Here is a 26372-nt window from a genome sequence, read left to right on the forward strand (position 1 = left end):
AGGGACTGAACACTGAACAGCCCGTATCAGGGGGCTCGGTACCCCGTACTCTCAAAGCACCCCCCACAGGACTCCCTGAAGGGCACGGTTGAACGTCTTCTCAAAGTCCGCAAAACACATATAGACTAGTTGGGTGAACTCCCACTCAGTTTGCAGAGCTGGACCACTGTTCCACGGCCGGGAAGAAAACCACACTGCTCCTCCTGAATCCGAGATTTGACTTACAGACTGACCCTCCTCTCCACCACCCCTGAATAGACCTTACCAGAGAGGCTGAGGAGTGTGATCCGTCTATAGTTGGAACACACCTTGCGGTGCCCCTTCTTAAAAAGGGGGACCACCACCCTAGTCTGGCAATCAAGAGGCACTGTCCCCAATGTCCATGCGATGTTGTAGAGGCATGTCTATCACGACAGCCCCACAACATCCAAAGCCTTTTGGAACTCCAGGTGGATCTCATCCACCTCCAGGGCCTTGCAACTGAGGAGCTTTCCTACCACCTCATTGACTTCGACCCCAGAGATAGGAGAGCCCACCTCAGCATCCCCAGACTCTCCGTCCGCAAAGGAGGTGTGTCGGTGGAATTGAGGAGGTCTTTGAAGTATTCTCCCCACCAATTCACTACGTCCTGAGTCAAGGTCCGCAGCGCATCTCCACTATACACAGTGTTAATAGTGTACTGATTTTTCTTTTTCGTGCCTTTCTTTTGAGGAAAACGTAAACTTTTGAAGGATGGGAGACCAACGCCTTAGCCACCGGATCTTCAACAAAGTAAGGGACAGAGAATTATTCGTATTTTTCACAAAGAATGATACAAAAGGACTTTGTGGATGTTTCATGATGTTTGGCATTGCTATTGTTAGCTTGATTTTGTGAGAAATTAGGCAGTGGGAGATATCCACTTTATTAAATTTTTCCCGTGTGTGCAGGCGGGTTTGAAATTGTCCGTTTATATATATATGTAATTATTTATTTTTTGGATAATGTCAGACTTTAAAAAATAATGTTTTGGGGGGGGTTCTACCCATACAGGAGGAGGAGGCATATGGTAAAATAGTTTGAATGTATGGCATTTTGTATCTGAGTATCAAGTATCTTGAGGTCGGGCTGAGTGTCTTAATTTTTTGGAAACTAAAATATGGACACAATGTACACTCACCTGCCAACACACAAATTTGTAATTGGTGTGTGCGTCTCAATTTGTGACTGCCTGCCTACCCAAACCTAGAGCTCACTGCACGTCACTGCATCAACCCAAAAATAATCGCTAGATTAATTGAAAAATTAATTGTTAGACTAATTGTTAAGATAGTTGATAGATTAATCGGGAGTAAAATAATCGTTTGGGACAGCCCTATACCAAAATCCGAATTGAGCATTAAGACTAAGACAAATTGTATATTGTGTCTCAATATGGTACCTCAATTGTGTAACTCAAACCAATACACAGAAACAGACTGACCTCAAGAAAAATGTCATCTTTTGTTTTAAAGGGAGATGGTTGGTTTAAGCCATCGTCATCAGCAGCATTTTCAAACACAGTGGCGGATGAAAAAGAGGAGCTGTCACTAAGAACAGAAAAGAAATATCTTGAACAATAATTTTACATTTAAACTTTTCATCCTTGCAGTTGTATTATAGTGTTCTCATACCTATCAGAATCTTCACCACCAAAGCCCTCCTTGTTACACTCACGGGCCAAGGATGGTATTGTTGTAGAAGGCACTGTATGTACATATCCATGTGCCTCTGGATGCTCTTGTGTGTCTAAACTGTGTGATGTAACCAGACGTTCCAGTTGAAAGGCCATGTCCATCTCATTAGAGGATCGTTCAATTTGTTCATTCTTTTTCAGAAGCATTTCATCCATCTGAAAGAGTTACATTCAAACACAAAATATAAGTACACACACACACACACACTGCATAAAGAGAAAGTACTGTTTTTTATAAAATCACAGCCACATTTAAAAATGTCTGTGTCTTTTTACAGGGTACTTTAAAAAAAAAAAGAATTAACGTGCCAAATGGCGTACTGTGTGTTAGCAAGTTAATGTATTGTAAAAGCACCCTGAAAACACTGTGGTGCTTGCAACAAGCATGTGACATATAGTATTCTATTCTCCCTATGCATGCTTTTAGCTGTTTAATTTGACTGTAAAAATAAATACACAACAAAAAGAATTGCACACACTGTATATTTAAACAAGACGTTTTAGAATCGTCACTAGTGCCAGCTAGCAGTCAAGAAAATCCAATTGATGGACTAATGCAAAATGATACAGTTCCGATAAAGCTACAAGTTATGTTAACTCAGTGTTTCCCACATCATGTTAATATTTGGGCTGGCCACCACCAAAGAAGTTTTCAAGAAAATGTATTAAAAATATATTAAAAAAGAAAAAAAATGTGTCAGCATGTAACATTAGTTCGCCGTCAGTCACTTGTGGATCGTGAGGCTAGAGGAGACGTGGTAACAGGACTGAGACCCACTTTCCGTCCAACCCGCCTCCCATCCCCACCCCTGGAGTCTACCCACCCAAGTAGATTTGAAATCTGTGGGAAATACTTAAATGTTTTCATTAAATATAACGTATCGATTTGTCATAAGCTTTTTTTATGCAAGAGTGTACAGGAGGGTCTGGCGCTGCTTCTGACTGAAGGATTAGGCTAAACAGCAATGTTCTTTAAAAGAAACGGCCAACAGGTGGCAGCGAGTATAAGGTCAGCCAGTATCTCGCAAGGGTCTTGTTGCAAAAGAAGAGAAGCAGGAAGTGTTGATTGGGACTGGTCCTGTGTCCAAATTCACAAGGCTTGTCAAGGCTGGGTCCCTCCGAAGGCTGAATATGTAGGCTGCATGACGTCACTCCCAGCGCAACTCGATAACACACACAGACTTACACATAAATGGAGTGTCGCTGAATGCACAACTGAAAAGCAGCATTGACAATCCACTCATATGTAAGTCTGTGCGTGCTGGCCAGTTGCACCGGGAGTGACGTCATGCAGCCGACAAATTCGGCCTTCGGAGGACCCAGCCTTGTGAATTTGGACACAACCTGGGAGTGTCGTCTGTCACTACTAGCATGGTTTAGAACAGTGGAGAGCAGCGGAGAGGAAATAGAAAATAAGCGATCGGCAGAACAAAACAGTTAACACTGGAGGATTGCTTTTTGGCTTTAAAAAAAAGCATCCTCGTCGGCTCATCAAAGCATGACAGCGGCGATCCAGTTGCTGCACGTCAAGGAATGACGCTTTGTTCGTCGAGCCAACGCAACGAACAGCCGTTGAGCGATAATCCGCGGGGTTAACGGCTCGTTTTGTCGGTCATGTCAACCCCTGGACAGCTAGATGCTGCTGCAGAGCTGCAGTCAGACCAGCCAATTGTTTATTTTTATGTGCAATAAACTGTTATTTTGTTATCAAAAGCACTTTTTGAAATGTTTTATTTCACAAAAACATTATGTAGATGTTTGAGCTGTCTGTGTAGTGTTAAAGTCCAAGTTGTGTTTGAAATGTTTGTTCTACAAAAAGCTCTTTTTCTAAAAAAAAATTCTCAGGAATTGAAATTTCAACAAAACTTATATTCTAACGCTGATAACTAAAGAATGGAAAAAGATAGAAATATACTTATTTTTTCTGATGAAAGAAGAGTTAATCTTTTATGTTCCATGTTTATATAACAATCGAATACAATATTCTGTGGGCCTTGCCAGATCAGTCAAAATCCAGTAAAACGGCTGGTATTGAAGGGGGTTGCTCCAATGAAAATGGCTGGTATTAAATGAGATAAAAAGTATTATAAATGTAGTTGGTAATCAGGCTTGGGGACTAGAGAGAAAGAGCGAGAGAAAATGCGGGCAGTTTAAAATAAGCTTCACGGACGTGAGGAGTAAATGGCGACCGGTATTCACTGTTTGGAACTTACTCGGCTTGCTAAAGGACCGAAAGTTTGAGCTCGGAGTCCAGCGGCATGCTACGGCGCTTCAGCTTCTTGCTAGCCCGCTAGCCTACAACCATAATGTGAGTTACACCTTCCAAACAAATCTTCCTCCCACCAATTCACTATTTAAACATCATACACAAAATATACACGGCTAAACTTGTGACTGGGAAAGGCCAGAACCACCCCCCCCAGGGTGTACATGTTTTTTTTTTTACATAAATATAAACTAAAAATAATAATTTTCTGTTTTTGGAGCTTGGTAACAGAGTAATTGCATTTACATTATTTCCTATGGGAAAAAAAATTTCTGAGGTTGAACAATTCGGACTTTGAACACTTCACAGGAACGAATTGTGTTCAAACTCCGAGGTACCACTGTATGTGAATGTGTCGATTTTAAGTGCGCCGCACCTTGTCCCGCTCCAAATAGCCTACAAATGTGTCATCCGCACCGCACGCATCCGTGCCCACCGGTGCAAACTGCTGTACATTTACTATAAAGTGCAATTGCACCGCCAGAAAATGCTCAGTTGCTCACCCCGCGTTTGTTGTTTAATGCTTTGTCAAAATGCCCGTGCTAATTAGGCCTAAATATTTTATAATAATATGATTTTAATTAATTATAATAAATGCAATGATAATAAAAAATTCTCATTATTTTTTTCAGCGTTTTCGGCCAAGCATTTCTCATTTTCGGCCAAAAATTTTCATTTCGGTGCATCCCTAGTAATTCAAGTACCACAATGTGAAACTAATGTAATACTATGGGACTGTTGGGCTACCATGTAGCTACAGACGCTTACCCGGCTGGGTTGCTAGAAATGAATTCACTTAAATCGATCAAGCCATTTTACCACATCGCACATTCTTTGCACGTCTAAATGTTTACACCTTCCAATACAATAAATAAATATCCGAGTCTAGATGTATATTTGGCCACATTCACAGTCTTCTGGCTTGACTACCACTATTTGCCTTTCATAAAATAGAATAGGTATCCTAAGTCACATATTGTATATCGTGTCTCAATATGGTACTTCACTTGTGTAACCCAAACCAATACACAGAAACAGACTGACCTCAAGTAAAAATTCATCTTTCGTTTTTATGGGAGCTGGTTGGTTTAAGCCATCGTCATCAGCAGCATTATCAAACACAGCAGCGGATGAAAAAGAGGATGATGAAGAGGAGCTGTCACTAAGAACAAAAAAGAAATATCTTGAACAATATTTTTACATTTAAAATTTGCATTCCTGCAGATGTATTATAGTGTTCTCATACCTATCAGAATCTTCAGAAACTTCACCACCCAAGCCCTCCATGTTACACTCACGGGCCAAGGAAGGTATTGCTGTAGCAGACACTGTATGTACATATCCATGTGCCTCTGGTTGCTCTTGTGTCTCTACACTGTGTGATGTAACCAGAGTTTCCAGTTGAAAGGCCATGTCCATCTCATTAGAGGATCGTTCGATTTGTTCATTCTTTTTCAGAAGCATATCGTCCATCTGAAAGAGTTACATTCAAACACAAAATATAAGTACACACACACAGCATAAAGAGAAAGCACTGTTTTTTATAAAATCACAGCCACATTTAAAATGTATGTGTTTTTTTACAGGGTACTTTGAAAAAAAGTTATCTGAGAATGTGCAGTACTTTACGGATCTGCAATTAATTGATAATTATATATAATGATAATATTGATTTGGCTTCTCAAAATTATTAAAAAAATAAATAAAATAATATATATATATATATATATATATATATATAAAATAGAAGAAAAATTATTAACGTGCCAAATGGCATGGTGTGTGTTAGCAAGTTCATGCATTGTAAAAGCACCGTGTTGCTTGCAACAAAGCATGTGACATATGTTATTCTATCAGAGGATGTGTGCTCTTTGCCACGTTTACAGTCATCTGGCTTAAATAGAACTATTTGCTTTTCAGAAAGTAGAATGTGAGCACATGTTAAGCCTGCTTTCTGTTGAAGTTTTGGAATATTGAAGCAAGGGTTTCCACTAGAAACTTTCCAGTGAGTCTAAAACCTATCGGTTCACCTGCTACTGGTAATTTATCTCCAACTTGAACAGAAAAAAGACATAGCAAAACAAAGTGTTATAGGAGCGCCATGCAAAAGTATTCATCCCCTAGAGTTTTTCAACATTTTTGCACAGTACAACCACAAACAAAAATATATTTCATTGAAATTTTATGTGAAAGTTAAACACAAAGTAGCAGACAATCGTGAAGTGAAACAATGTGTATATCTCATTTCAAACTTGTTTTACAAAAAAGTTAGAGCGTTAACTAATTAATGACAAAAAAGTATCGCATTAATCAGGTATTAACGCAGATTAATCACACTATTAATTATCCTTTACCTGACAGCAGGTGGTTATGTTGAAGGTAGCACAGGTTGTGTTTGGGCATTACTACATGCATTAAAGTAAAGCATTTAATAAATGTTTGCGTATGACATTCAGAATATTTGTTCATGTTAAACAATCGGGGCCATTTCCCCCCCAATGTAAATTATGCAAATGATTAACTGATTAGAAAATGAGGAAGATGAACGTGTGCAGTGGATCAAATAAAGTTGAAAACGTCCTCATGACATTAAATGTCAAAATGCTGCGCCACGTCTGTGGAATGCTCTCCTCGATCACCTCAGAGCTCCACAGACGTTAGAAGCTTTAAAAAAAAAAAAGGGGGGGGGGGGGACTCAAGACCTTCACTTTTAAAAAAGCTTTTCCTGGTTGATTTCGATTTTGATTTTTAGTCTTGACTTTTTTACTCAGATTTTTAATTGACTGTTTTTAAAGGTGTATTCAAGGATCTTTTGTCAAGTGCGTCTTCCGGGTGGATCTTAACGATTGGTTCTCGATCCCTTCAATCAATCTGCCATAACGACGTTGTGAGTGCTCGTTCCTAGCTGCGCATGCGCACTTCGAGTGTTTGTAGCTTGTAGCCAATGAGCTTCCAATTCAGCCATCGTTGTAGCGCCAACGATCTCACCAAATACTTTGAAAATGGCTGAGAGCCGCAAGAGGACACCCGTCTATGAAGTGAGGCCGGCCGCACAGACCGATGAAGATGAGCTTGCACATTCTCGACATTTGTTGTAGTGGTCCCTGGTAAGTGGGTATACTCTATTTTCAGGATTTTTTTTTTTTTTTTTTTTTTTTAAGTAGTCCAGAAAAACAACCTCTTTTAGAAATGGTGAAATGTAAGAATCTGTCATTTGTACTTGCTCACAATAATAACTTTTGTTGTTGAGAAAAGTTTGGTAAAACAAGCAGGATAAAATATTGTAAAATGTATTCATCATAAGGCAATCATAAAGTACAGTATATGTTATAAAACAAATTACAATATTAAACAACGAACAAAAATAGTAGTTAGACTTCACTCAGTATTGTTTTGTGCTGAATCTTAAACTATTTGTCCCCATTCTTGTGTTTTAATTTACCGGTACTTAAAAATCAAGTACCAGCCTACAGGTACTATAAAACGTAACTAGAGCATGTAGTTAGTGTGTAATCGGCAGCATCCACCACGGAAATCAAACCCTTGTTGCGATCAAGTATCCCGTGTACAAGGGAAAATCAGTTTACCAGAGCAAAATTTCTGGGTCACCATTGTGGCTCGGGGGAACATCTGAAGGATTGTTTTGCTTGACATGACTCGCTCTACTCTGCCTCTAATTGGTTGATCACTCCTCAAGCCAAAATTAGCCAATCTAATCAGTGTAGGCAGGGGTTACCAGCCAATTAGAGGCAGAGGAGGGTAGGCCATGGCTGAACGGTGTGTATCTTGGGGGATTTAGAAGTGGGTATACTCAATGCTGACCGAAAAAAAAGTGGGTTTATTCTGTATACCCTGGACTACACCACTGGGTGTTTTTCACCCGGATGAGCAGGAGAGGTAGGATGGCCTTCCGCAGTGCATATTTAAAAAAGTGACAAACGGACATTTGGCTTCTACTTTTCGAGAAGACCCTTGAATAGTAACCTTGCTCTGCAAGATTAATTCTCACGGTATTTGTAAGTTCACAAACTCCCAAGAATACATCTTGTACCGAGCCACTGATGGTTCAAACCAATCACAGAGCGACATTGTGTTTGAGGTCGTGATATGCAGCTCAGCTATGACGAAAAACCAGGAAGCCAGCGCCAACGCCGGGGCAAATAAACAAACCTAACATGGACGCTGCAATTAATTCTGTTTTCGCAGAATTACTCACAGTTTCCTTGTTGAATGTTGAACAGCGAGGGGAACTTCGTGCATTTTTATCTGGTAAGGTAAAGATATCAGTGAACCCCCCCCCCCCCCCCCCCAACATAACATAACACCGGTCACGGCTAAATACCACTGCCAAATGAAAATTGGTCCATATCATTCAGTCTTAGTAGTCAGCCACAACAATGACTTATTGCCAATATATAAACCACAAGCTTCTGACTTTCAAAAGTTCCGTCAACGAAAAAACTTTTATGTAGGTACATTTTTCAGTTATCGTGATCTAGCAATTTATCAGTCTGTTCAGAAGGTTAGGAAAGCTATGGGAGCACATTGTTTTGATGGCATAAAAGTAAAAAAAAACGCTAGCTAGCTCTTGTAAAAACATGCTACATGTAACGTGATGTTTTTTTCTTTAAAAAAAAAGAGAAACTTAATGTGTTAAGAGGTTATCACAACAGGCACAACTTCAAGACTACATATTATTGGCTAAAAGAAAGCTCTTATCAGAGTCGGTACTCCCTTGGTACTTTTACTGACAGGAGATGAATCAGTGCATCTACGTTTAACCCATCGTATTTATCTGTACTTAACTTTAGTGCCATGTAAAAAAATAAAACAATAAAAACGTTGCTAAATACACTCAAGCGATTCAACTTTTCTCGACTCCTGCAAGCAACATGAAACCTGACCAATGAATTGGATACATTTTACAAAAACAACAATAAAAAAAAAAAAGCTAAATCCGTTTTAGTATACCTACTTTTTCACGTGGAAATGTCTTCACTCTTCTTCTTTTTCACTCTTCTCCTTTTTCACTCTTCTTCTTTTGCTGCTTCTGCTTCTTCTGCTGCTTCTTCTTCTTCTTCTTCTTCTTCTTCTTCTTCTTCTTCTTCTTCTTCTTCTTCTTCTTCTTCTTCTTCTTCTTCTTCTTCTTCTTCTTCTTCTTCTTCTTCACGCCCGTGTAAGCCGTTGAAGCGACAGGGCAACCATCTTACTCCTCCCATCGCGAATGTTTTTAAGCATAAAGCAGATAAAGGGGGCCACTGGTTACGGTGATGTTAAAAGTGGAGAGTTTATTTTTTGTTTTGACAAATATTTACGGATATAATAATGATTGTCAGAACCGGAAACTTTTGGAAAAGGTGACTGAGATAATCTCTGAATTGAAAGTTGTATTGACCTTTTGCACGTGACGACACAGCCCTCATGGGAAGGCCCCCTACGGGACGCTGGGCGGCAAAATAGCCACTTGCCTGTATTGTAACCATTGTATCTTGTACAGCGCAAAGTCCTTTATCTAATCGATTATCTTATAAAATGGTCATATCTTGCTGTGCGGTCGGTTGTACAGACAGACAAAGGAGTAAACCAAATGTTGCTTTTTATCGCATACCTACTAATGAAGACAAAATACATCGATTGATAGCAGCAATCAACAGAAAGGACTGGCAGCCCACAAAGTATTCACGGATTTGCAGCGATAATTTTTTGGTAAGTAGATAAATGTTCATACATTTTACTAGTAAATGTACACTCTAACAAAGATTGTAACAGAGGTGTCGAATTGCGTGTTTCAAATCACATTAACGAGCCAGATAGTTAGCGTCCACTCCAACTGCACGAACACACAGCTTAGTTTTAAAATGTACCTTCTTCAAACTGTTAAGTGCATTTGACTGTTTAATAATGGGGGATTTCGTCTTTTTGCTTGGAGTTTTTCACTCTGGAGCCGGGGTCATATTCATGAAATTACTGCATAGCTTGCCACTACGATAGTCATTTGTTCCATGCTAGTAAACATATCATCACAGCGTTTCAATATAGAACTGTCATGATCTGAGCTGTCAGGCTGCAATCAGATGTTTGTTGTTGTGTTGCAGCCAGTTGACCACGAGGGGCGCTAACGTGACTCACGCAGCTGTGTTCATTCATGTAATCAGTCGGTGTATCTAAAAGGCAGTCCAACCAGCTACTGGTTGCCGGACGATTCACTTGCCAGCCACCAATGCCCAAGCCTAGTCTCGACTGTTTCTCAACCTCGATTCTCATCTCGCCTTGTACTACGATTTTGCCTTTCCCTTGTAAGTTTTCTATCATAGTTATTTTTGTATTCTGTCTCTTGCCTTTTTTGTGTAAGCACATTAAGTTATTCTCCTTTCCATTTTGTTGCAAGTAATTTTTGTTACTGTTTTCCTCCTTGCCGAGCAAGCGATTTCTGTTTGGATTTTATTATTGTAAATTGCTCTGCTGGCCGCGTTTTCTGGGATCCACACCCAAATCATAACAAGAACGGACTATGTAAAAATAAGTCAGTTAGCATGATAAACAAGTTTTACCCTTGCAATACGAGGTATATTGTCCCCCGGTGTGAGCGTAGCATCTCGTCCCAGACACTCAGCGAGTGACAAGCTTTTGAATCTGCCTCGGTGTAAGGAGAAGAGACGGCATTGACTACATAATGATATAGGCCGTGCGCTGTGAATTTCGGCAAAGTCTGTGATTTGATTGACTTGGTAAAAACAGCAGGCAACAGAAGGTAGGGGGCTGTTCTTAAACTAGCGATCTCCAACTTAAGTAAATATCGCGCTCTATGAGTCACGACTAAATGTGCAACTTTGACTGACAGGCGAACTTTGGTTGTAGTAGATTGCATGGCTCTATGGGCAATAATAACTTTTAATTTGTAAAATCGCTCTGGGTCACGTCCACTTCCATTCAACAATCATTTCCTTCCACCGTCCGTCATAGGGCAGTTACGTGATGACGTGACGTCGATGCAAATGGTCAATGCCCGACTGGCTATGTTTTGGCGGGAGTGGACTGGAACATGACTCCAAATGAGTGGGTGGATAGGATGCGTCCAACTCTAAGGTTAGAGAAATCTCAAGAAAATGACATTGTTTACAGTTTTATGGCAGAAAATGGTTTAATGGATGTATGGCGAAACTTCAACCTGGGTTAAGAGTTATTTGTGGTTTAAACCTAATGGAGATTGCAAGTCCAGAATTTACTGTTGGTTGTGGAGTGATAATATTTTAAACAATACTTCACAATCTAAGATCTCTATAGCTCCCCTATAGATCATTGTTTTATTGATTTAGTATTAGAATCTCCTCCGTGAGTCATCACCTTATTGTGGTGAAAGGGGTTTTTCTTGTCCCAATGAGACTAGGAGCTATGTTGTCTGGGGCTTCATGCCCCTGGTAGGGTCACCCATGACAAACAGGTCCTAGGTGAGGGACCAGACAAAGCATGGCTCAAAAGACCCCAATGATGAATGTAAAATTTGGATCGTAGTTTCCCTTGCCCGGACGCGGGTCACCTGGTCTATACCCATGGGGCCCGGCCGGGCACAGCCCGAAAAGGAAACGTGGGTCATGAGCTCACCACCGGTGGGAGGGGCCAAAGGGGTTGGGTGTCAGCCAAAGGCGAAGGCCTTGGCGGTACGACCCCCGGCTACTGAAGCTAGCTCTGGGGACATGGAATGTCACCTCTCTGGCAGGGAAGGAGCCCGAGCTGGTGTACGAGGTTGAAATGTTCCAACTAGATATAGTATATAAAGGGATTAATTGTTCAGTAGCCTTGTCATGGCACTTCCCCCAGGTTTGACATCAAGAGAGAAATCCGACAGGGTTGTGGGAGCTCACCATTACTGTTTATAATGGTTGCTGAAATGTTGTCTATTTTAATAAAAACCAGTAGGGGTAGAGGGGTGAAAGTAATGGAGCAGAGAAGAAAAAAAAAGTCAATTAGCGGACGATGTAACTTTATTTTTGGAGAATGTGGATCAAGTTTCACTGGCTCTACAAATTATTGATGTTTTCTCAAAGGCTTCTGGTTTACAACTCGGCTTGAAGAAATGTGAGATTTTGCCATTACATGATTGCCAATTACAATCTGTGTGTGATAAAGAGGTAAAAAAAAATCAAATATTTGGGGATTGTTATTTCTAAGGACAAAATCATGACAGAAAAAATTAATATCTGTGAAACTGTGGACAAATATAAATCTGTTTTAAACAGATGGCTTCAAAAAGATGTTTCCATTTTTGGAAGGGTTTTATTAACAAAGATGGAGAGCCTGTCAAGAGTAATCTACCTTTCATTTTCTTTACCAATTTCGACAAAAATAATTAAGATGATAAACACTATAAATTTTAGATTTATATGGTGGAACAGATGCCAGTACATAAGGAAAAATGACATGGTTAAACGGTATGAAGAAGGCGGTATGAATGCCATTGATTTTGATGTTATGAATGGAGTCTTGAAGTTAAAATGGCTGAAATCTTTTGTTAGGAATCAGGATTCATTTTGGTTTATTGTTCCTAGTGTAATTTTCAAATGGGAACATGTTGTTCCATGAAGACTTTTGTCAAAAATACCATACACAATGTCGTTTAACGGAATACACAAAGATAACAAATGCAATTCCGATCTCTTTAAGAGCGATGGTGAAAGAAGATATTCGATATTCTGAAGTCAATCAAGTTTGAGACAATTGTGCATTGGGGAACTGGATTTTTGTAGTTTTAAGTTTAATAACAAGGTTATCAGGACAGTGCTCTTAGGTGTGGCGGGGGTGTGGGGTGCCTGATGGGCCTGCCGTGCCACATTCTGCTGCTTGGGACGCGGGCCGTGTTTTGGGTGGGGGGCGCTCCGGGCTCCTGGGTTTGCTCTCCGGCTGGTGGCTGTTATGTTTTGATTTTCAGCCGTTTCTGATTTCTCCCTTGCAGTTGCTGGGGAAACAGCTGGAGGGCGGATCCTGCTGACACACCTGCTGCCCATTAGGTCATCAGGCCAAAATAAAAGCCTGGCAGCAACAGAGAGGAGTGTCTGGTTATTGCTCCGTGACGCTACACCATGTTGGTGTTGTGGACACCACTAGTAATTAGACTAGTAGCGTTTTTCTTTAATCTACTTTGTATACTATACTCCTCTCTGTTTTATCAGCCCTCCAGCGTGATTTTGTGTTTTCTTGTATGGATGGACCCAAACAGCCTTTGCCAGGCAATGGCCAGCCATGGGCGCTTACTTGGACAGCACGAGCAATGCTTCCGTGAACTGAAGGAAGCCATGTCGATGCTAACCGCCCAGATCGGGTCTCTTACCTTGAAGGTGGAGCAGAGATCGGACTCCACGGCTGCTGACGGATCACGACCAGCTGGGGCGTCACCTGTCTCCTCCGCGGCCCAATCAGCTGGTAACTCTGTACTTCGGGAACCCAATATTCCCAATCCTCACCGCTACTCTGGCGACATTGGTGGGTGTGACCAATTCATTCACCAGTGTAGTCTGGTTTTTGATCAACAGCCGCAAACTTTCCCTAACGATGGCGCCAAGGTCGCTTTCGTAATGAGCCTACTTTCCGGCCAAGCGGCATTATGGGCGATTGCAGTCAATCCGAGCTTCATTGCCGGCCTTCCTGTCGGAACTCAGAAACGTCTTCGACCACCCGGTAAAAGGAAAGGAAGCAGGCAGCCGCTTGCTAGACCTCAAGCAAGCTGACTTGTCAGTGGCTGAATACTCGTTCCGGGTTTTGGCCGCCGAGAGCCGTTACGACGAAGCGGCGCTGTGTGGGATTTTCCGGCGGGGCCTCGGCCCACGAATCAAGGACCAGATGGCTGCACGGGACAAGACATCCGGTCTGGAGGAACTCCTCAACCTGGCCATTCGATTGGACAACAGATTGCGGGAGCGGAAGGAGGAGCGACGACCTGCGGCAGCAGACACTGCTGCTCAGCCGTCTTCAACCACGTCCGCAGGGTGCTGCGCCTGGCCTCCCGATGCTTCGTGGTGATGCCCTCCTGCGGGAGATGACATCAAGCCTATGCAGCTGGGAGGAGTCCGGCTCTCTGCGGCGGCGCGCAGGAAACTGATGAGGAATCAGGCGTGCCTATATTGCGGACAGCCCGGACACCAATTGGCCACATGTCGAAGGCTGCCTGATAGACGTCTGGACGTCGCACCCGCTCTAGCCACAACTGTTCAACCCCAACGCATCAACCAATATGAGTACTCCTAGCCCGCGGGATCATGTGACACAAATAGCAACTTGGACATTAAAAGACTACAATTGTCAGGAGAGATGACATGGGGTGGGGTGAGCATAAAGATGACGACTTTGGTGGACTCTGGGGCGGATGATTGTATTGTCGAACCGAAAATTGTTAACACCTTGAAATGTCCCGTGGTTAGACTTGATAAAACCAAGGAAATGAATGACCACAACGGGCGCCTCTTGGGGGTGGTTACGCATAGAACGGAGAATCTATACATGCGTTTGTCGGGAAATCACGTTGAAACTAGACAATTTTTCATTATGCCCTCCCAGTCAGCCCCAGTGGTCCTGGGTCTGACTTGGCTGGCTAGGCACAACCCTGACAAACTGGGGTATACCTAGATTAGAGGGATGGAGTTTGTTTTGTCATTCACATTGCCTGCAGTCAGCGGTAAACTCCCACTATGTCCTAGTTAAAGCAACAATGGAATCCATTAACCTTGAAAATGTGCCAGCGGAATACCACAATTTACGAGAAGTTTTTAGCAAAGACCGGGCCTTGTCTTTCCCTCCGCATCGGCCTTATGATTGCGCTATAGAATTGGTTACTGGCGCACCGCTGCCTAGTACACGCCTGAACCAAATATCCAAGCCGGAACTTCAAGCCCTTCAGGAATATGTTACAACGTCGCTAGCTGCCGGGCTTATTCGACCTTCCAAATCGCCGCTAGGGGCAGGATTGTTCTTCACTGAGAAAAACGACAAGACTCTACGTCCTTGCATCGATTTCCGTGGTCTAAATTACATGACTATTAAAAACAAATACCTATTGCCACTAATGGAATCCGCATTTGCACCATTACATTCCGCTACGGTGTTTACCAAATTGGATCTTCGCAGTGCCTACCATCTGGTTAGGATAAGGGAGGGCGACGAATGGAAAATAGCGTTTAAGACACCCATTGGCCATTTTGAGTATTTGGTTATGCCTTTCAAACGCCCCCGCAGTATTTCAGTGTTTTATGAATGACGTCTTGCGTGACATGCTTAACCACTTTTGTTTCGTTTACCTTGATGACGTTTAAATTTTCTCCAGAAACCTCGCAGAACATCAGCAACATTTTCGGCTGGTTTTGGAGCGACTGCTGGAAAACCGGCTATATGTAAAGGCAGAAAAGTGTGCATTTCACACCCGTTTGGTGCAGTTTCTTGTGTATATATTGTGGAGGAGGGCCAATTAAGAGCTGACCCGGCCAAAATCAAAGAAGCACTTACAGAGGTTCCTGGGTTTCGCTAATTTCTACCGTCGGTTTATCCGCAACTACAGTATGAAAGCGGAACCTTTCCGTTTATTTGGACTCAGCAGGCCGAGGCCGCTTTTGTTAAATTAAAATGATTGTTTTCATGTTCGCCGGTTTTGACACACCGTAATGAGGTTCTCCCATTTGTTGTCGAGGTCAATGCTTCAGAGACAAGAGTGGGGGCGGTGTTGTCCCAACGGTCCCCAGTCGACCAGAAGCTGCATCTCTGCGCCTACTTCTCGTCGGCTCAACCAAGCAGAGCGCAACTACGATGTGGGCAACCGTGAGCTGCTGGCCATCATTCCGGCGTTATAGGAGTGGAGACACTGGCTGGAGGGCGCGGCGGAACCCTTCCAGATCTTCACGGACCACAAAAACTTGGCGTACCTCTAGTCTGCTCAGAGACTAAATCCTCGTCAAGCACGCTGGGCCCTGTTCTTGACGCCTTTTGATTACGTCGTCACTTACAGACCTGGATCCCGCAATGCCTTGTCCCGCATATACGGTCCGGCCACCGAGGGGTCTCCACCCTTAACTATCGTTCCGGAGAACAGTTTGTTGGGGGCTATCCAGTGGGAGGTAGAGAGGAAGGTGGTGGAGGAAACTGGCAACACCCAGACCCCTGTAGCTTGCCGTGGAAATAAGTTATTTGTACCCGCACACCTTCGTCAAGAGGTGCTGCAGTGGGGGCATACATCAAAGGTGGCATGTCATCGCAGGGTTTGGCAGGACGCCAGGAGAGCCCTGTGCCATACAGTGGAATTAATGAACATGCACATACAAAAAAGAGAGCACAATGATGACATGTTGAATCGGTAAGATTACCAAATAAACAATACTGAGCTCTCTTTCTCAAAAAAGATTAAGAGGTCATTTATTTTGAAAAAAATTGAGATTGACAAGATTAAAAACATAAATAATTATATATAATTTCCAGTACCTCCCAAAGCAAAAGAGGTCCAATTCAAAATGTTGAACGAAATTTACCTGACTAAGGAGTTTTTAAGAATGAGGTTTGATTTGGATGGAAATAATTGTGTGTTCTGTGATGTGGATGTAGAAAACTTGAACCATGTATTTATTTATTTTTTTTATTTATTTTTTTTCCCACTGCAATGTAGTACATTCCTTCTGGACTTGGTTATAATAAAAATAAACTTTGATTGCCCCCCTGACAGTCTAATTTGTTTGGTGTATTTCAGGAAGACAAGAAATTAGAATTTGTTTTCTTGCTTTTAGGGAAATTTTCTATTCATAAATGCAGATATTTTAACACAAAACCGTTAAAAAAAAACACTTTCTATTATTTTGTAAGTCTTTCAAATTGTTTATGGATAGTAAAGCCCCTCATTTAGTTTCTTTATTGGAAAGATTTGATTTGTTTTAGTCCTCTTACAAATATAATTATTATTATTTTTTTTTAATTGTTTCCCTTTTTTTTATATGTTCAATTATATTGTTAGAATACTTTTGCTCTATATTTGTCATTTGATGATACATGTGTGCCTTATTTGTTTTTGTAGAACTGCTTGATAAAAACGTTTTTGTTTTTCGCGTCAGCGGCATGTTTCGTGGCATCAGCGACGTCACTTTCACTTATGCCGCGGCACCAGCGACTTCACTTCTGTGTATGTCGCAGCATCGGTTACGTCACTTCCGCTTATGCTGCGGCATCAGCAACTGCCTTGGCCTTTCCTCTTTACATCGGGAGATGTCGCCACTCCATTCAACTTGGTGCCGCTGTCATTACTCATTCCACGACACCATGTGCGTTTATAAAAGCATAATTTTTTCGTTCGTATGTGTTTACGAACTACATGTTTTTGTTTGCTTGTCAATTTACTAAACATTTTATTTTGTTCACGGACTTGCACTGGGGGGCACGCAGTCAACCCTGTAATCGGGGTAATAAACACATATTGCTGGCTTTTAGCTTTACACGAATGTGGACATTGGTCTGGTATGTGATAGTGTTGACTGTATGTTATTAATTTAATGTTTAATTGTTTTTGTTTTACTATGTTTGGTTTTTATTCCATGTAGGCTACAGCAGTTTTCATGCATCGATTTTTTTCTTTTAAAGTGCTCTAGAAATAAAGTTGAGTTGTGCAATATTGGCGAGGCATCCCACGTCACTTCCGTTGAGCGTCCAAATATGGTGTTGTGCTTGTCGGCCATTGTGACACAGCTCAACTTAATTTTTTTTTTTTTTTTTTATTAATTCAAACTCCAACATCCAATTCAAACTGAGCACACAAGCCAGAACGGTGCTGTCAAACAAGACACAAAAAAACCCAAAACGTCTAATCAGACAGTAAATGTTTTAAGTTATTAAATACCGACAAGGCTTGCTTCAATTAATAATAAAAAAGATATCTTCATAACATACTTCCTAAAAAAACAAAAAACTCGATTTTCCCATTTCAACAAAAGGTCTCTGCAAATATGCCCAATAACAAATCTTTTCAGAAAGTCCGAGTGTGTGCAGAGATCCAGAAGAAATGTTGAATTGTCTCTATAATTGCTAGATGGATGGACGGACAGGTCGGTAGGTAGATAGATAGATAGGGGAGAGAGAACCCCCGTGACCTTCTCTGCTGGCCACTTATCTATATCTATCCATGTATCTAGCAATTACGAACGTATCGCATAACTTTGGCATCGTGTAGGAACGCATTTTGACCTAGTGCTATTGTAGCGTCCAAATATGGTGCTGTTCCCGTCAGCCATTGTGGCATCTGGCTGAGCCTTCTGACGGAGGGCGAGTGTGCCTGGGCTCAAGAGTGAGAGAGGGAGGAGGAGGGAGGCGAGCCGCGCGGAGGGGCTTCTTCCCCCGCTCAGCGCGCCTGAGCTCCTGCTCCTGTGCCAAACTGGGCTGGTCCGGCCGATCGGAAAAACCCGGCCACACTTGACGTGAGCTGTCTGAATCCAATTGATGTGTATCCTGTGAATCTGGCGGACGAATAGCACGCTCCCTACCTCCAGCCCGCGATGTCCCTCCCCGTGACCCAGAAGTTGGCGCGCTAGTGGAATCTTTTTGAGCTTGCAGCATTTCTTCCGTAATAAAATCATTTACAGTTTTTCTCCATAGGTTTGGCACATTTCTTGAAACTGAGATGACATTTTCAAAACTGCAAGCTCATTTGACCAAACAGACTTACATTTGTGCAGTTCATTAGCAAAAGCACATATCTATCCCAAAACTGGTCACACATGCTTCACTCCAAGTTCCTTTCCCAAACAAAGAGTCGGTACTGTCACAACTGCAAAGATCCTTCTCAATTGCTTTGGCTCATCTGCATTCACAAGTAACTTGGATGATTTTTCACAACACCATGGATCATCAGCAAAAGCTCATATCTCTCCCAAAACAGCTTACCTATGTGTCAAAATAAAAATTCTATGTCATACAAGTAGTCAGTGCCCCCAAAATGCATCGTCCCTTTGGCATTCTGTGAGCACTGCAGGTCAAAATCATTAGATGTTTTGTCACAACAGCAGAGGTGCTGCTAACAAAATACAATTATATAAAACAGGGGAAAAAAGGATTTTACAAGAGCAGTTTTCAAAGTTTGCGGTTTGACATACTCCACTCACAGTCAAGGAAATTGCAACACTTTTTATTGACACAAAGTTACTTACACATTAGAGTGCAACAAAAGAAAGTGTAAGCCAAAATCTGTATATTCATGAAAATGTGCTAAATGTGGGCACATTGTGCTAACTGTAAGCTAAATGTACACAACCATTTGCACAGATCCACTGGGGCAATTGAGACATTCACTAAGACATTGGCAATTTGATGAAAGCAATGAAAAATGCCATTTAGTTGAGTACAATTGTAAGGTAGTTTTGGGATTTGCCCATGGTATTTTGAAAATGTCATCTCAGTTTCAAGAAATATGCCAAACCTATAGAGAAAAACTGTAAACGCTCACGACAAAGCTCCCATTGGACATCTGCATGGGGACACACACGGGGCCTGAGACTTGCCTCCCTTTCATCCCATTGGGCACGTAATTGTGCGTCCAGATTTTTAAAGCCATCAGAGACCGCGGCTAGAGGGGAATGCACACACACAACAGAATTATTTGTTGCCCAAGTCGGGTTCTGACGCGGCGATCGGCTCTCTCCAGTCCGATCCCGCTGTACATCATATAGCACAGTTCCACGAATTATTTCAGCAATTAGCGCCTGTATCCCTTCCGGTGACTCAGGATCCGCCGGAGGCGCAGTCGGTATTGACGACGGAGTCAGGTCCAGATTTGGCCCGCACTCCAGAGTTTGTTTATTGCAATTTAAGGAATTTAGAGCTTCGGTTTTTCTCTTACCCTCTTGGGCATCGCGATAAAATTTCAGGGCAGCTGCCATTCGATAATAATTAGTGATAGCCTTCGAAAGTTTCCGTTTTTGTGAAGGACAATTTTCAAACACATTTTTATTTGCCTCACGAATCTTCGCAATAGTTTGAGCACATCCGTACATGGCTGCCAGAATTTTTAATCACAGCCTTGAATAAATATACCTTCTCCTCTGCTTGTGGAAAGAAACCAGATTCTTGACATTGCTCCACAATCTTCCAAGCGCTCTTTACAGCGTCTTCCTTAACTTTGTCACTGCCAGTTACAAACTGACTGTAATACAGCCAAACATGATCGAGCTGTTCCCTTATAGTCTGTGTGGTAACACCAAATTCAGTCACATCTACTACATGCTTAGAAGAAAGGGTTCCAAAAGGGTTCTTCATGAAGAGCAGAGGTTTTACCCAGAACTATGGGCTTCTGAGGAACCCTTTAAAAAAATTAAAAAATCTTCAAGGGTTCTTTTGAAGCTAAGGGTTCCTGTAATCTGTAATAACCGTTTCAGTACAGAGAACCCTTTTTGCAAGAAGAGGTTCCTCAAGGGCTGTTGAAAACATGGGTATTAGAAGATCCTTACCATCAAATGTTTAGCCATGATTCTGTTTTCACTCAAGCACTGTTTACAAGGAGAGTATTGAGTACATTTTACTTTTCTTTTTTTTTTAAACGATGTTACTCAAGCATTGAGGCTCGAACTCATGACCTTCAGGTTGGGAGACAACCACTGTACCACCTGAGCTATGCCAATCTTGTTTGTCCCTTTACTGCATTGCTGGACTGTCCAAAATGAGGTTAACATACTTTGAGGTATGAGGATTCCACCTGACACTAGCAATATACTAGTAAACAACATGAGTGGCATGGCTCAGGTGATACCCTGGCTGTCCACCAACCTGAAGGTTGTGGATTTGTACCTCACCCTTAAAATAGCCTTTTTTTTTATTATTATTATTTTTTTTTATAAACTGGTAAAATGTACTCCAAACTCTCCTCGTAAAATTGACCTAAAATTTCTGGGTGAATACTGAATCATGGCTAAAGTTTTTTCAAGTAATTTTTTTTCTTTTATCAGTGCACTATGGGACTGAGTTAAGACATTTTACTGGTATACACTTTGCCTCCAGTGCCACTTCCAATGGTATACCAATGGTGTGAATGTTTCGCTGGTGGTTGTGTTGCCCAGGAGAAAAGCTGGATTTTAGTGTGTGCGGGACTTGGGAGCTGGCTACCAGGTTGGTTGCCCTGTGAGAGTTGAATAATGGCTTTGCTACTGAATATACGCTACGCCCTCTTCAAAACAGGTGTGACATATCAGTGGTGATTACTACTATTCACATGTGAATTTGTATTACAAGCTGGATTGAAGTGAAACCTCAAGCTATCAGACACCTCAAATTATCAAGGTAAGTAACATCTACTATTTTATTTCAGCAAGTGTGAGTCAAGGACCCTAATGAAGAAAAGTATACTTTTTTTGTTAACATTTGTTTCTTTTTTGTAGACATGAGTTAGAGAGTTTGGACAAAAAAGATGTGTGCCATTGGCTTCAACAAGTGGAATAGGGTGAGTATTGAACCTCCTTTTCCAATCATTTATTTTACTTAAAAGTATTTCAACTTTAGTGAAAGTAATTAATGTGAAAACTTTGTGGGGTTTGCTCCCTTTCACCTGATTTTGTGCCAGTGGAGGCTATTGTTATAGGAGTTAGAGGACAAGCTTATTCAGTCTGTTCCACTGTCACCATTAGAATGTATTGATGAATTAATTAAATAAATAAATGCATACTCTGACTGCTGTCATTCGCCCATGCATGGCTTTACTTTACTTTTTATAGATGGCTTCATCTGGTGCAGTAGGTATGCCTTGTATTGGTGCTACTAACTGTCTTTTTTTTTTTTTTTTGGTCCTCCCTTTCTATGTCGTGATTGCTGGAGATGATATGAATCCACCTGCTGAGGACAGACACCCTGTACAGCTGTCATGTTGTTGATTCCACTGGACCTGTGTTTGTCCGGGACCTACATAATGGTAGTGATGTGCCCTACTGTGCCGAGGCGCCGATGCGTGTGCCGAGTAAACCGGAAACAAATCTGCAAAGCGCGCATCGAGGCATGTGTTGATTACGCTTGTGGCCACGCCCGAAGCCTCGGAACGCGCGTTGCTACGTCCGAAGCCTCGCCAGACGGGCTTCCTACGTCATCGCCAACACATAGTTTCGCGGTTAATTCGAAATAAAATGCCGCACCGAGACGACAATGAGCTCACAGGTGACACTGACACACCCAACTCGCATCTTCAAACCTCAATTCAATCAGATTCGTTTTGCAATGGACGCACCCGCAATGAAAAAGAAGAGAACATCCCCTGTCTGGGATCATTTTGAGCAGATCTATCCTAAAAAGGTACAAATTATAATAACCAGTGTGAATATATATTGTAAATTATTGTGACAACACAGTGTATCCCTCGTTTTAATGTCTTTCTTCTACTTGCTGATATTTCAAAAGGTGAAGTGTAAACTTTGTTCTCAAGAACTTGGGTACCAAGAGAACACTCTTTAGCCCCAATAAAGCACAAGAGGCTGAGAGGAGGCTCACAGCTGAATGTGCGACAGTGATCCGGCACAGGGCATCTTCCTCTTCCTCCTCCAACCCATCATCTTCATCAACACAACCGGACACATCAGAAGCTTCCCAGCCTGTGGAGCAAGGTAATATTCGATACATTCTAATGGTGTTTATTAAGCAATAGGAAATGAGCGGCAGTGCATTATTGTGGGATAAGGCATTCTTTTGCTCCCATCTCTACGATGGGCAGCCAGAACTGCCTGTTGGCTGTTAGCCTGTTTGTTGTGTCTTTGGTGACAAACTGTGGCGGCGATTGGACCACACAGTCATGCAGAGGAGGACCCAGAGTGAGACCGCAGATGCGACTGTGGAGGTCCACACTTACCTGGGGGAACCCAACATAAGCAGGATGTAAAAACCCCTGGACTACTGGGAGCTGCACAAACATGTCTACCCAAACCTCTACAAACTAGCAATAACCTTTCTCTGTACCCCGGCCTCAGCCGTCCCTTGCGAAAGACTATTTTCAAAAGCAGGAGAAATCCTATCTAAAATAATAAACCGTTTAAATCCAAAAACTTTGGAAATGCTAGTTTTCCTCAATAAAAATGAATGAAAGGTGTGTCATGTTCCTTGTTTTTATGTCAATGTCTAAAATAAAGCAATCATTCTTTCAATTACCACACACACATTCATTTACATCACAACTCCCTGCCCTTTTGACCCCATCAAATCCATGGTATCATTTTAATCACTGTCTGTCTCATGACATTTATTTTCCACATGAAGGCGCAATAGAACAAATGAAGCCTCATGATGCTTCGGCCCAGGAGCGAACCAGTTGGATGGAAGGCCTCATTGCTTCATGATGCTTCAGTTTACCATCACTACATAATGGACTATATGCCACGGAGGAGGCGGGACTTACGGGTTTTCACCCATCAACTATGTTTCCGGTTCCGGTTTGCGACGTGTGTAGTGTCTGTCTCATTTCCGAAGCATTTCCGAGACGCCCTCCCGCCGATGAGTGGGAGCGCGCAGGGGTGGGGGTGCGAGTGTTGGAACGCGGCCGGAAACGGCACTGATGTGTGAAACCTCGAAGTCGGAAGGCCGTGGCATCTACCCCATAGCTTTTCCTTAGACAGCGTGCTGTCCTTATCCATCAGTGTTTGAAGATTTTAGATTAATAAAAAACAAAATCCTCATTAACAATTGTGTGAATGTTTCTCAGTGTCAAGAATAATGATGAACACAATAAAAAATAAATTTGATCTGTAGAATACCGTGTGGTTCTTAATACAAACCCTTTTATTTATATATATATATATATATATATAAAAGGGTCATTTATGCTGAGTATTTTATATATATATATATATATATAAATAAATATATATAATACTCAGCATAAACGAGTACACACCCTTTTAAAAGTAACATTTTAAACTATCTCAATGGACAAAAAAACATTTCCAAAATGTTGGCAAGACCAAGTTTAATATACATCTGGTTAACTTATAACATGGAAGTAATGTTAAAAATTGTATTACACATTTTTCAGTTTTACTAAAATAGCGGTAATGCAAAAATGAGTACTATGTATGGCCTCCACGATTTTTAATCACAACACCAAGTCTTCAAGGCATTGAATGAACAAGCTGGCAACATTTTGTTGCATCAATCTTTTTCCATTCTTCAAGAATGACCTCTTTTAGAGACTGGATGCTGGATGGAGAGTGATGCTCAACTTTTCTCTTTAGAATTCCCCATAGGTGTTCAATTGGGTTCAGATCAGGAGACATACTTGGCCACTGAATCACTTTCACCTGGTTCTTCTTCAGAAATCCAACAGTGGCCTTAGATACGTGCTTAGGATCATTGTCATGTTGGAAAAGTGCACGACGACCAAGGGCATGGAGTGATGGCAGCATATTTTCTTTCAAAATTGAGCAATACAGCTGTGAATTCATATTGCCATCAATGAAATGCAGCTCCCCGACACCAGCAGTACTCATGCAACCCCACATAAGAACACTGCCACCACCATGTTTCACTTTAGGCACCATGCATTTGTTCTTGTATTCCTCACCTTTGCGACGCCATCAGTTCCAAAAACATTTATCTTGGTCTCATCACTCCAGAGTATAGAGTCCCCCTAGTCTTCATCTTTGTCAGCATGGGCCCTAGCAAACTCTAGGTGCGCTTTTTTGTTCCTGGGCTTTAGGAGAGGTTTCCTCCGTGGACGGTACCCATGCATGCCATTCCTCTACAGTGTATGCCGTATTGTGCCACGGGAAATAGTCAACCCAGTTTGGCTTTTTATTTCCTGCAGTGAACTAAAATGTTGATTTTCTTCCACCCGTCTCATTGGAAGATGCTGCTGTAGAGTTGTTAACATCCCTGGACGACCTTGACGTACCAACAACCCCCAGAGCAGATTACTGAAGAAGATAAGATATTGCTAAGACAACTCCAACATAAGCTTGATGAAATTTATCATCACAAAGCTGAGGGTGCGTTTGTTAGATCCAGGAAAAAAAAGGCTTGAGGAGGGAGAGCAGAATTCTGCTTATTTTTTTCTCTTAGAAAACCACCACCCAACATCCAATATAATCCATCAGTTTAACATCAATGGTACAATAATAGATGATGCAAAAGTTATTTCTATGTTTTGTGGTGACTTTTATGAAAGGTTGTATGATTCAAATTATAACAATTATGCACTCTTTATAGACTCGGTGAATAAACAAACATCATAGACTCATCAGACAGACATTTTTGTCACACTCCATTTACTGTAACGTTGAAGAAGTTGTGAAATCCATTGCTTCGCTTAAAAATAACAAATCTCCAGGAACTGAAGGTTTGGTCACCAAGTTCTATAAAGTTTTTTCAGACCATTTGGCTCCATTTTTATTACAAGTTTATTTGGAAACCATAGAGATTGGCGGTCTGCCCCCAAGTCTCACTCAAGGCTTCATTACATTCTAAATCTAACAAAGATACACTCTATATTGACAACTGGAGACTTATTTGTTTACCGAATAATGATTATAAAGTTATGGATTTGATACTAGCAAGAATAATAAAAAATGTACTAGCCTTAATTATAGATGAGACACATCTCTAATAATGTCAGGCTTGTTTTAGATATCCTCGATTACTCTGACCTCGTATTTGACGACTCTTTAATCCTCTTTTTGGACTTTTACAAAGCCTTTGACACAATTGAACATGACTTTATATTTCTATGTCTTAAAAAAATTGGCTTTGGGGGATTTATTCTGCAACAGTGTTAAAACACTATATACTAAGGCAAATAGTTTTATTAAAATGAAAAATGGCACTACACAGAGATTCAGTGTTAAGCGTGGTATACGTCAAGGCTGCCCAATTTCACCATGCTTGTTTTTACTTTGTACACAAATTCTGGCTTCTCATATTTCAAATAGTTCTCTTCAAGGTATACATGTTGCTGACGGAAAGATTATCATCAGCCAAGTGGCTGTTGTATCATCAGCCAAGTGGCTGATGATACAACATTTTTCTTTAAAAATGCCAGTCAAGTATTTATTGCTCTTGATATTAGAAATGAATACTCAAAGGCTTCTGGCTTGACGCTAAATGTGAATAAATGCCAACTCTTACCTCTTAAGGAATGTATTGAAACCAGTATTTGTAATATTAAGATCCAAATGAAAGCAACTTATTTAGGCCTTGTTATTGATGTTATTCCATTGATTAAGAAAACACAAACCTGCAAAGAAATCTAACTTTGAAAGGGAGTTTTACTTTCCAAGGCATAAGGCTTATCTTGCTTGACTTACGCTGCTATATTATTCCATATGGATAGCAAAATTTGTAAGGATATCGATCGTATGGTTTTTAAACTTATTTAGATTTTTTGAATACTTACAAGTTTCAAGTTTCACTAAAACAATATGCTAT

General features: G+C 41.4%; 1 protein-coding gene and 1 long non-coding RNA gene across 2 annotated transcripts in view; one reads left to right on the plus strand and one right to left on the minus strand.

Annotated features, from left to right (window-relative positions):
- Window positions 1–9112, minus strand: part of naf1 (nuclear assembly factor 1 homolog (S. cerevisiae)) — a 34620-nt gene extending 25508 nt beyond the window's left edge. The window contains exons 1-5 of the mRNA XM_086081767.1: window positions 8956–9112; window positions 5227–5453; window positions 5025–5142; window positions 1653–1870; window positions 1463–1568 (exon numbers count right to left, since the gene is read on the minus strand). Coding sequence (XP_085937893.1) covers window positions 1463–1568; window positions 1653–1870; window positions 5025–5142; window positions 5227–5453 — 669 coding nt within the window. The 5' untranslated portion in view covers window positions 8956–9112. The remainder of the gene's footprint in view (window positions 1–1462; window positions 1569–1652; window positions 1871–5024; window positions 5143–5226; window positions 5454–8955) is intronic.
- A 100-nt stretch (window positions 9113–9212) lies between these two features.
- On the plus strand, window positions 9213–17435 carry LOC147170312 (uncharacterized). The gene is made up of 3 exons (XR_015095717.1): window positions 9213–9686; window positions 10076–10276; window positions 15652–17435. It is a non-coding gene; the product is annotated as an uncharacterized LOC147170312 (long non-coding RNA).
- The last annotated feature ends 8937 nt before the right edge of the window (window positions 17436–26372 follow it).

The sequence above is a fragment of the Leptonotus elevatus genome, chromosome 8, assembly GCF_054856555.1.
Source record: "Leptonotus elevatus isolate MCC_2025b chromosome 8, RoL_Lele_1.0, whole genome shotgun sequence".
In the NCBI taxonomy this organism is placed as follows: domain Eukaryota; kingdom Metazoa; phylum Chordata; class Actinopteri; order Syngnathiformes; family Syngnathidae; genus Leptonotus; species Leptonotus elevatus.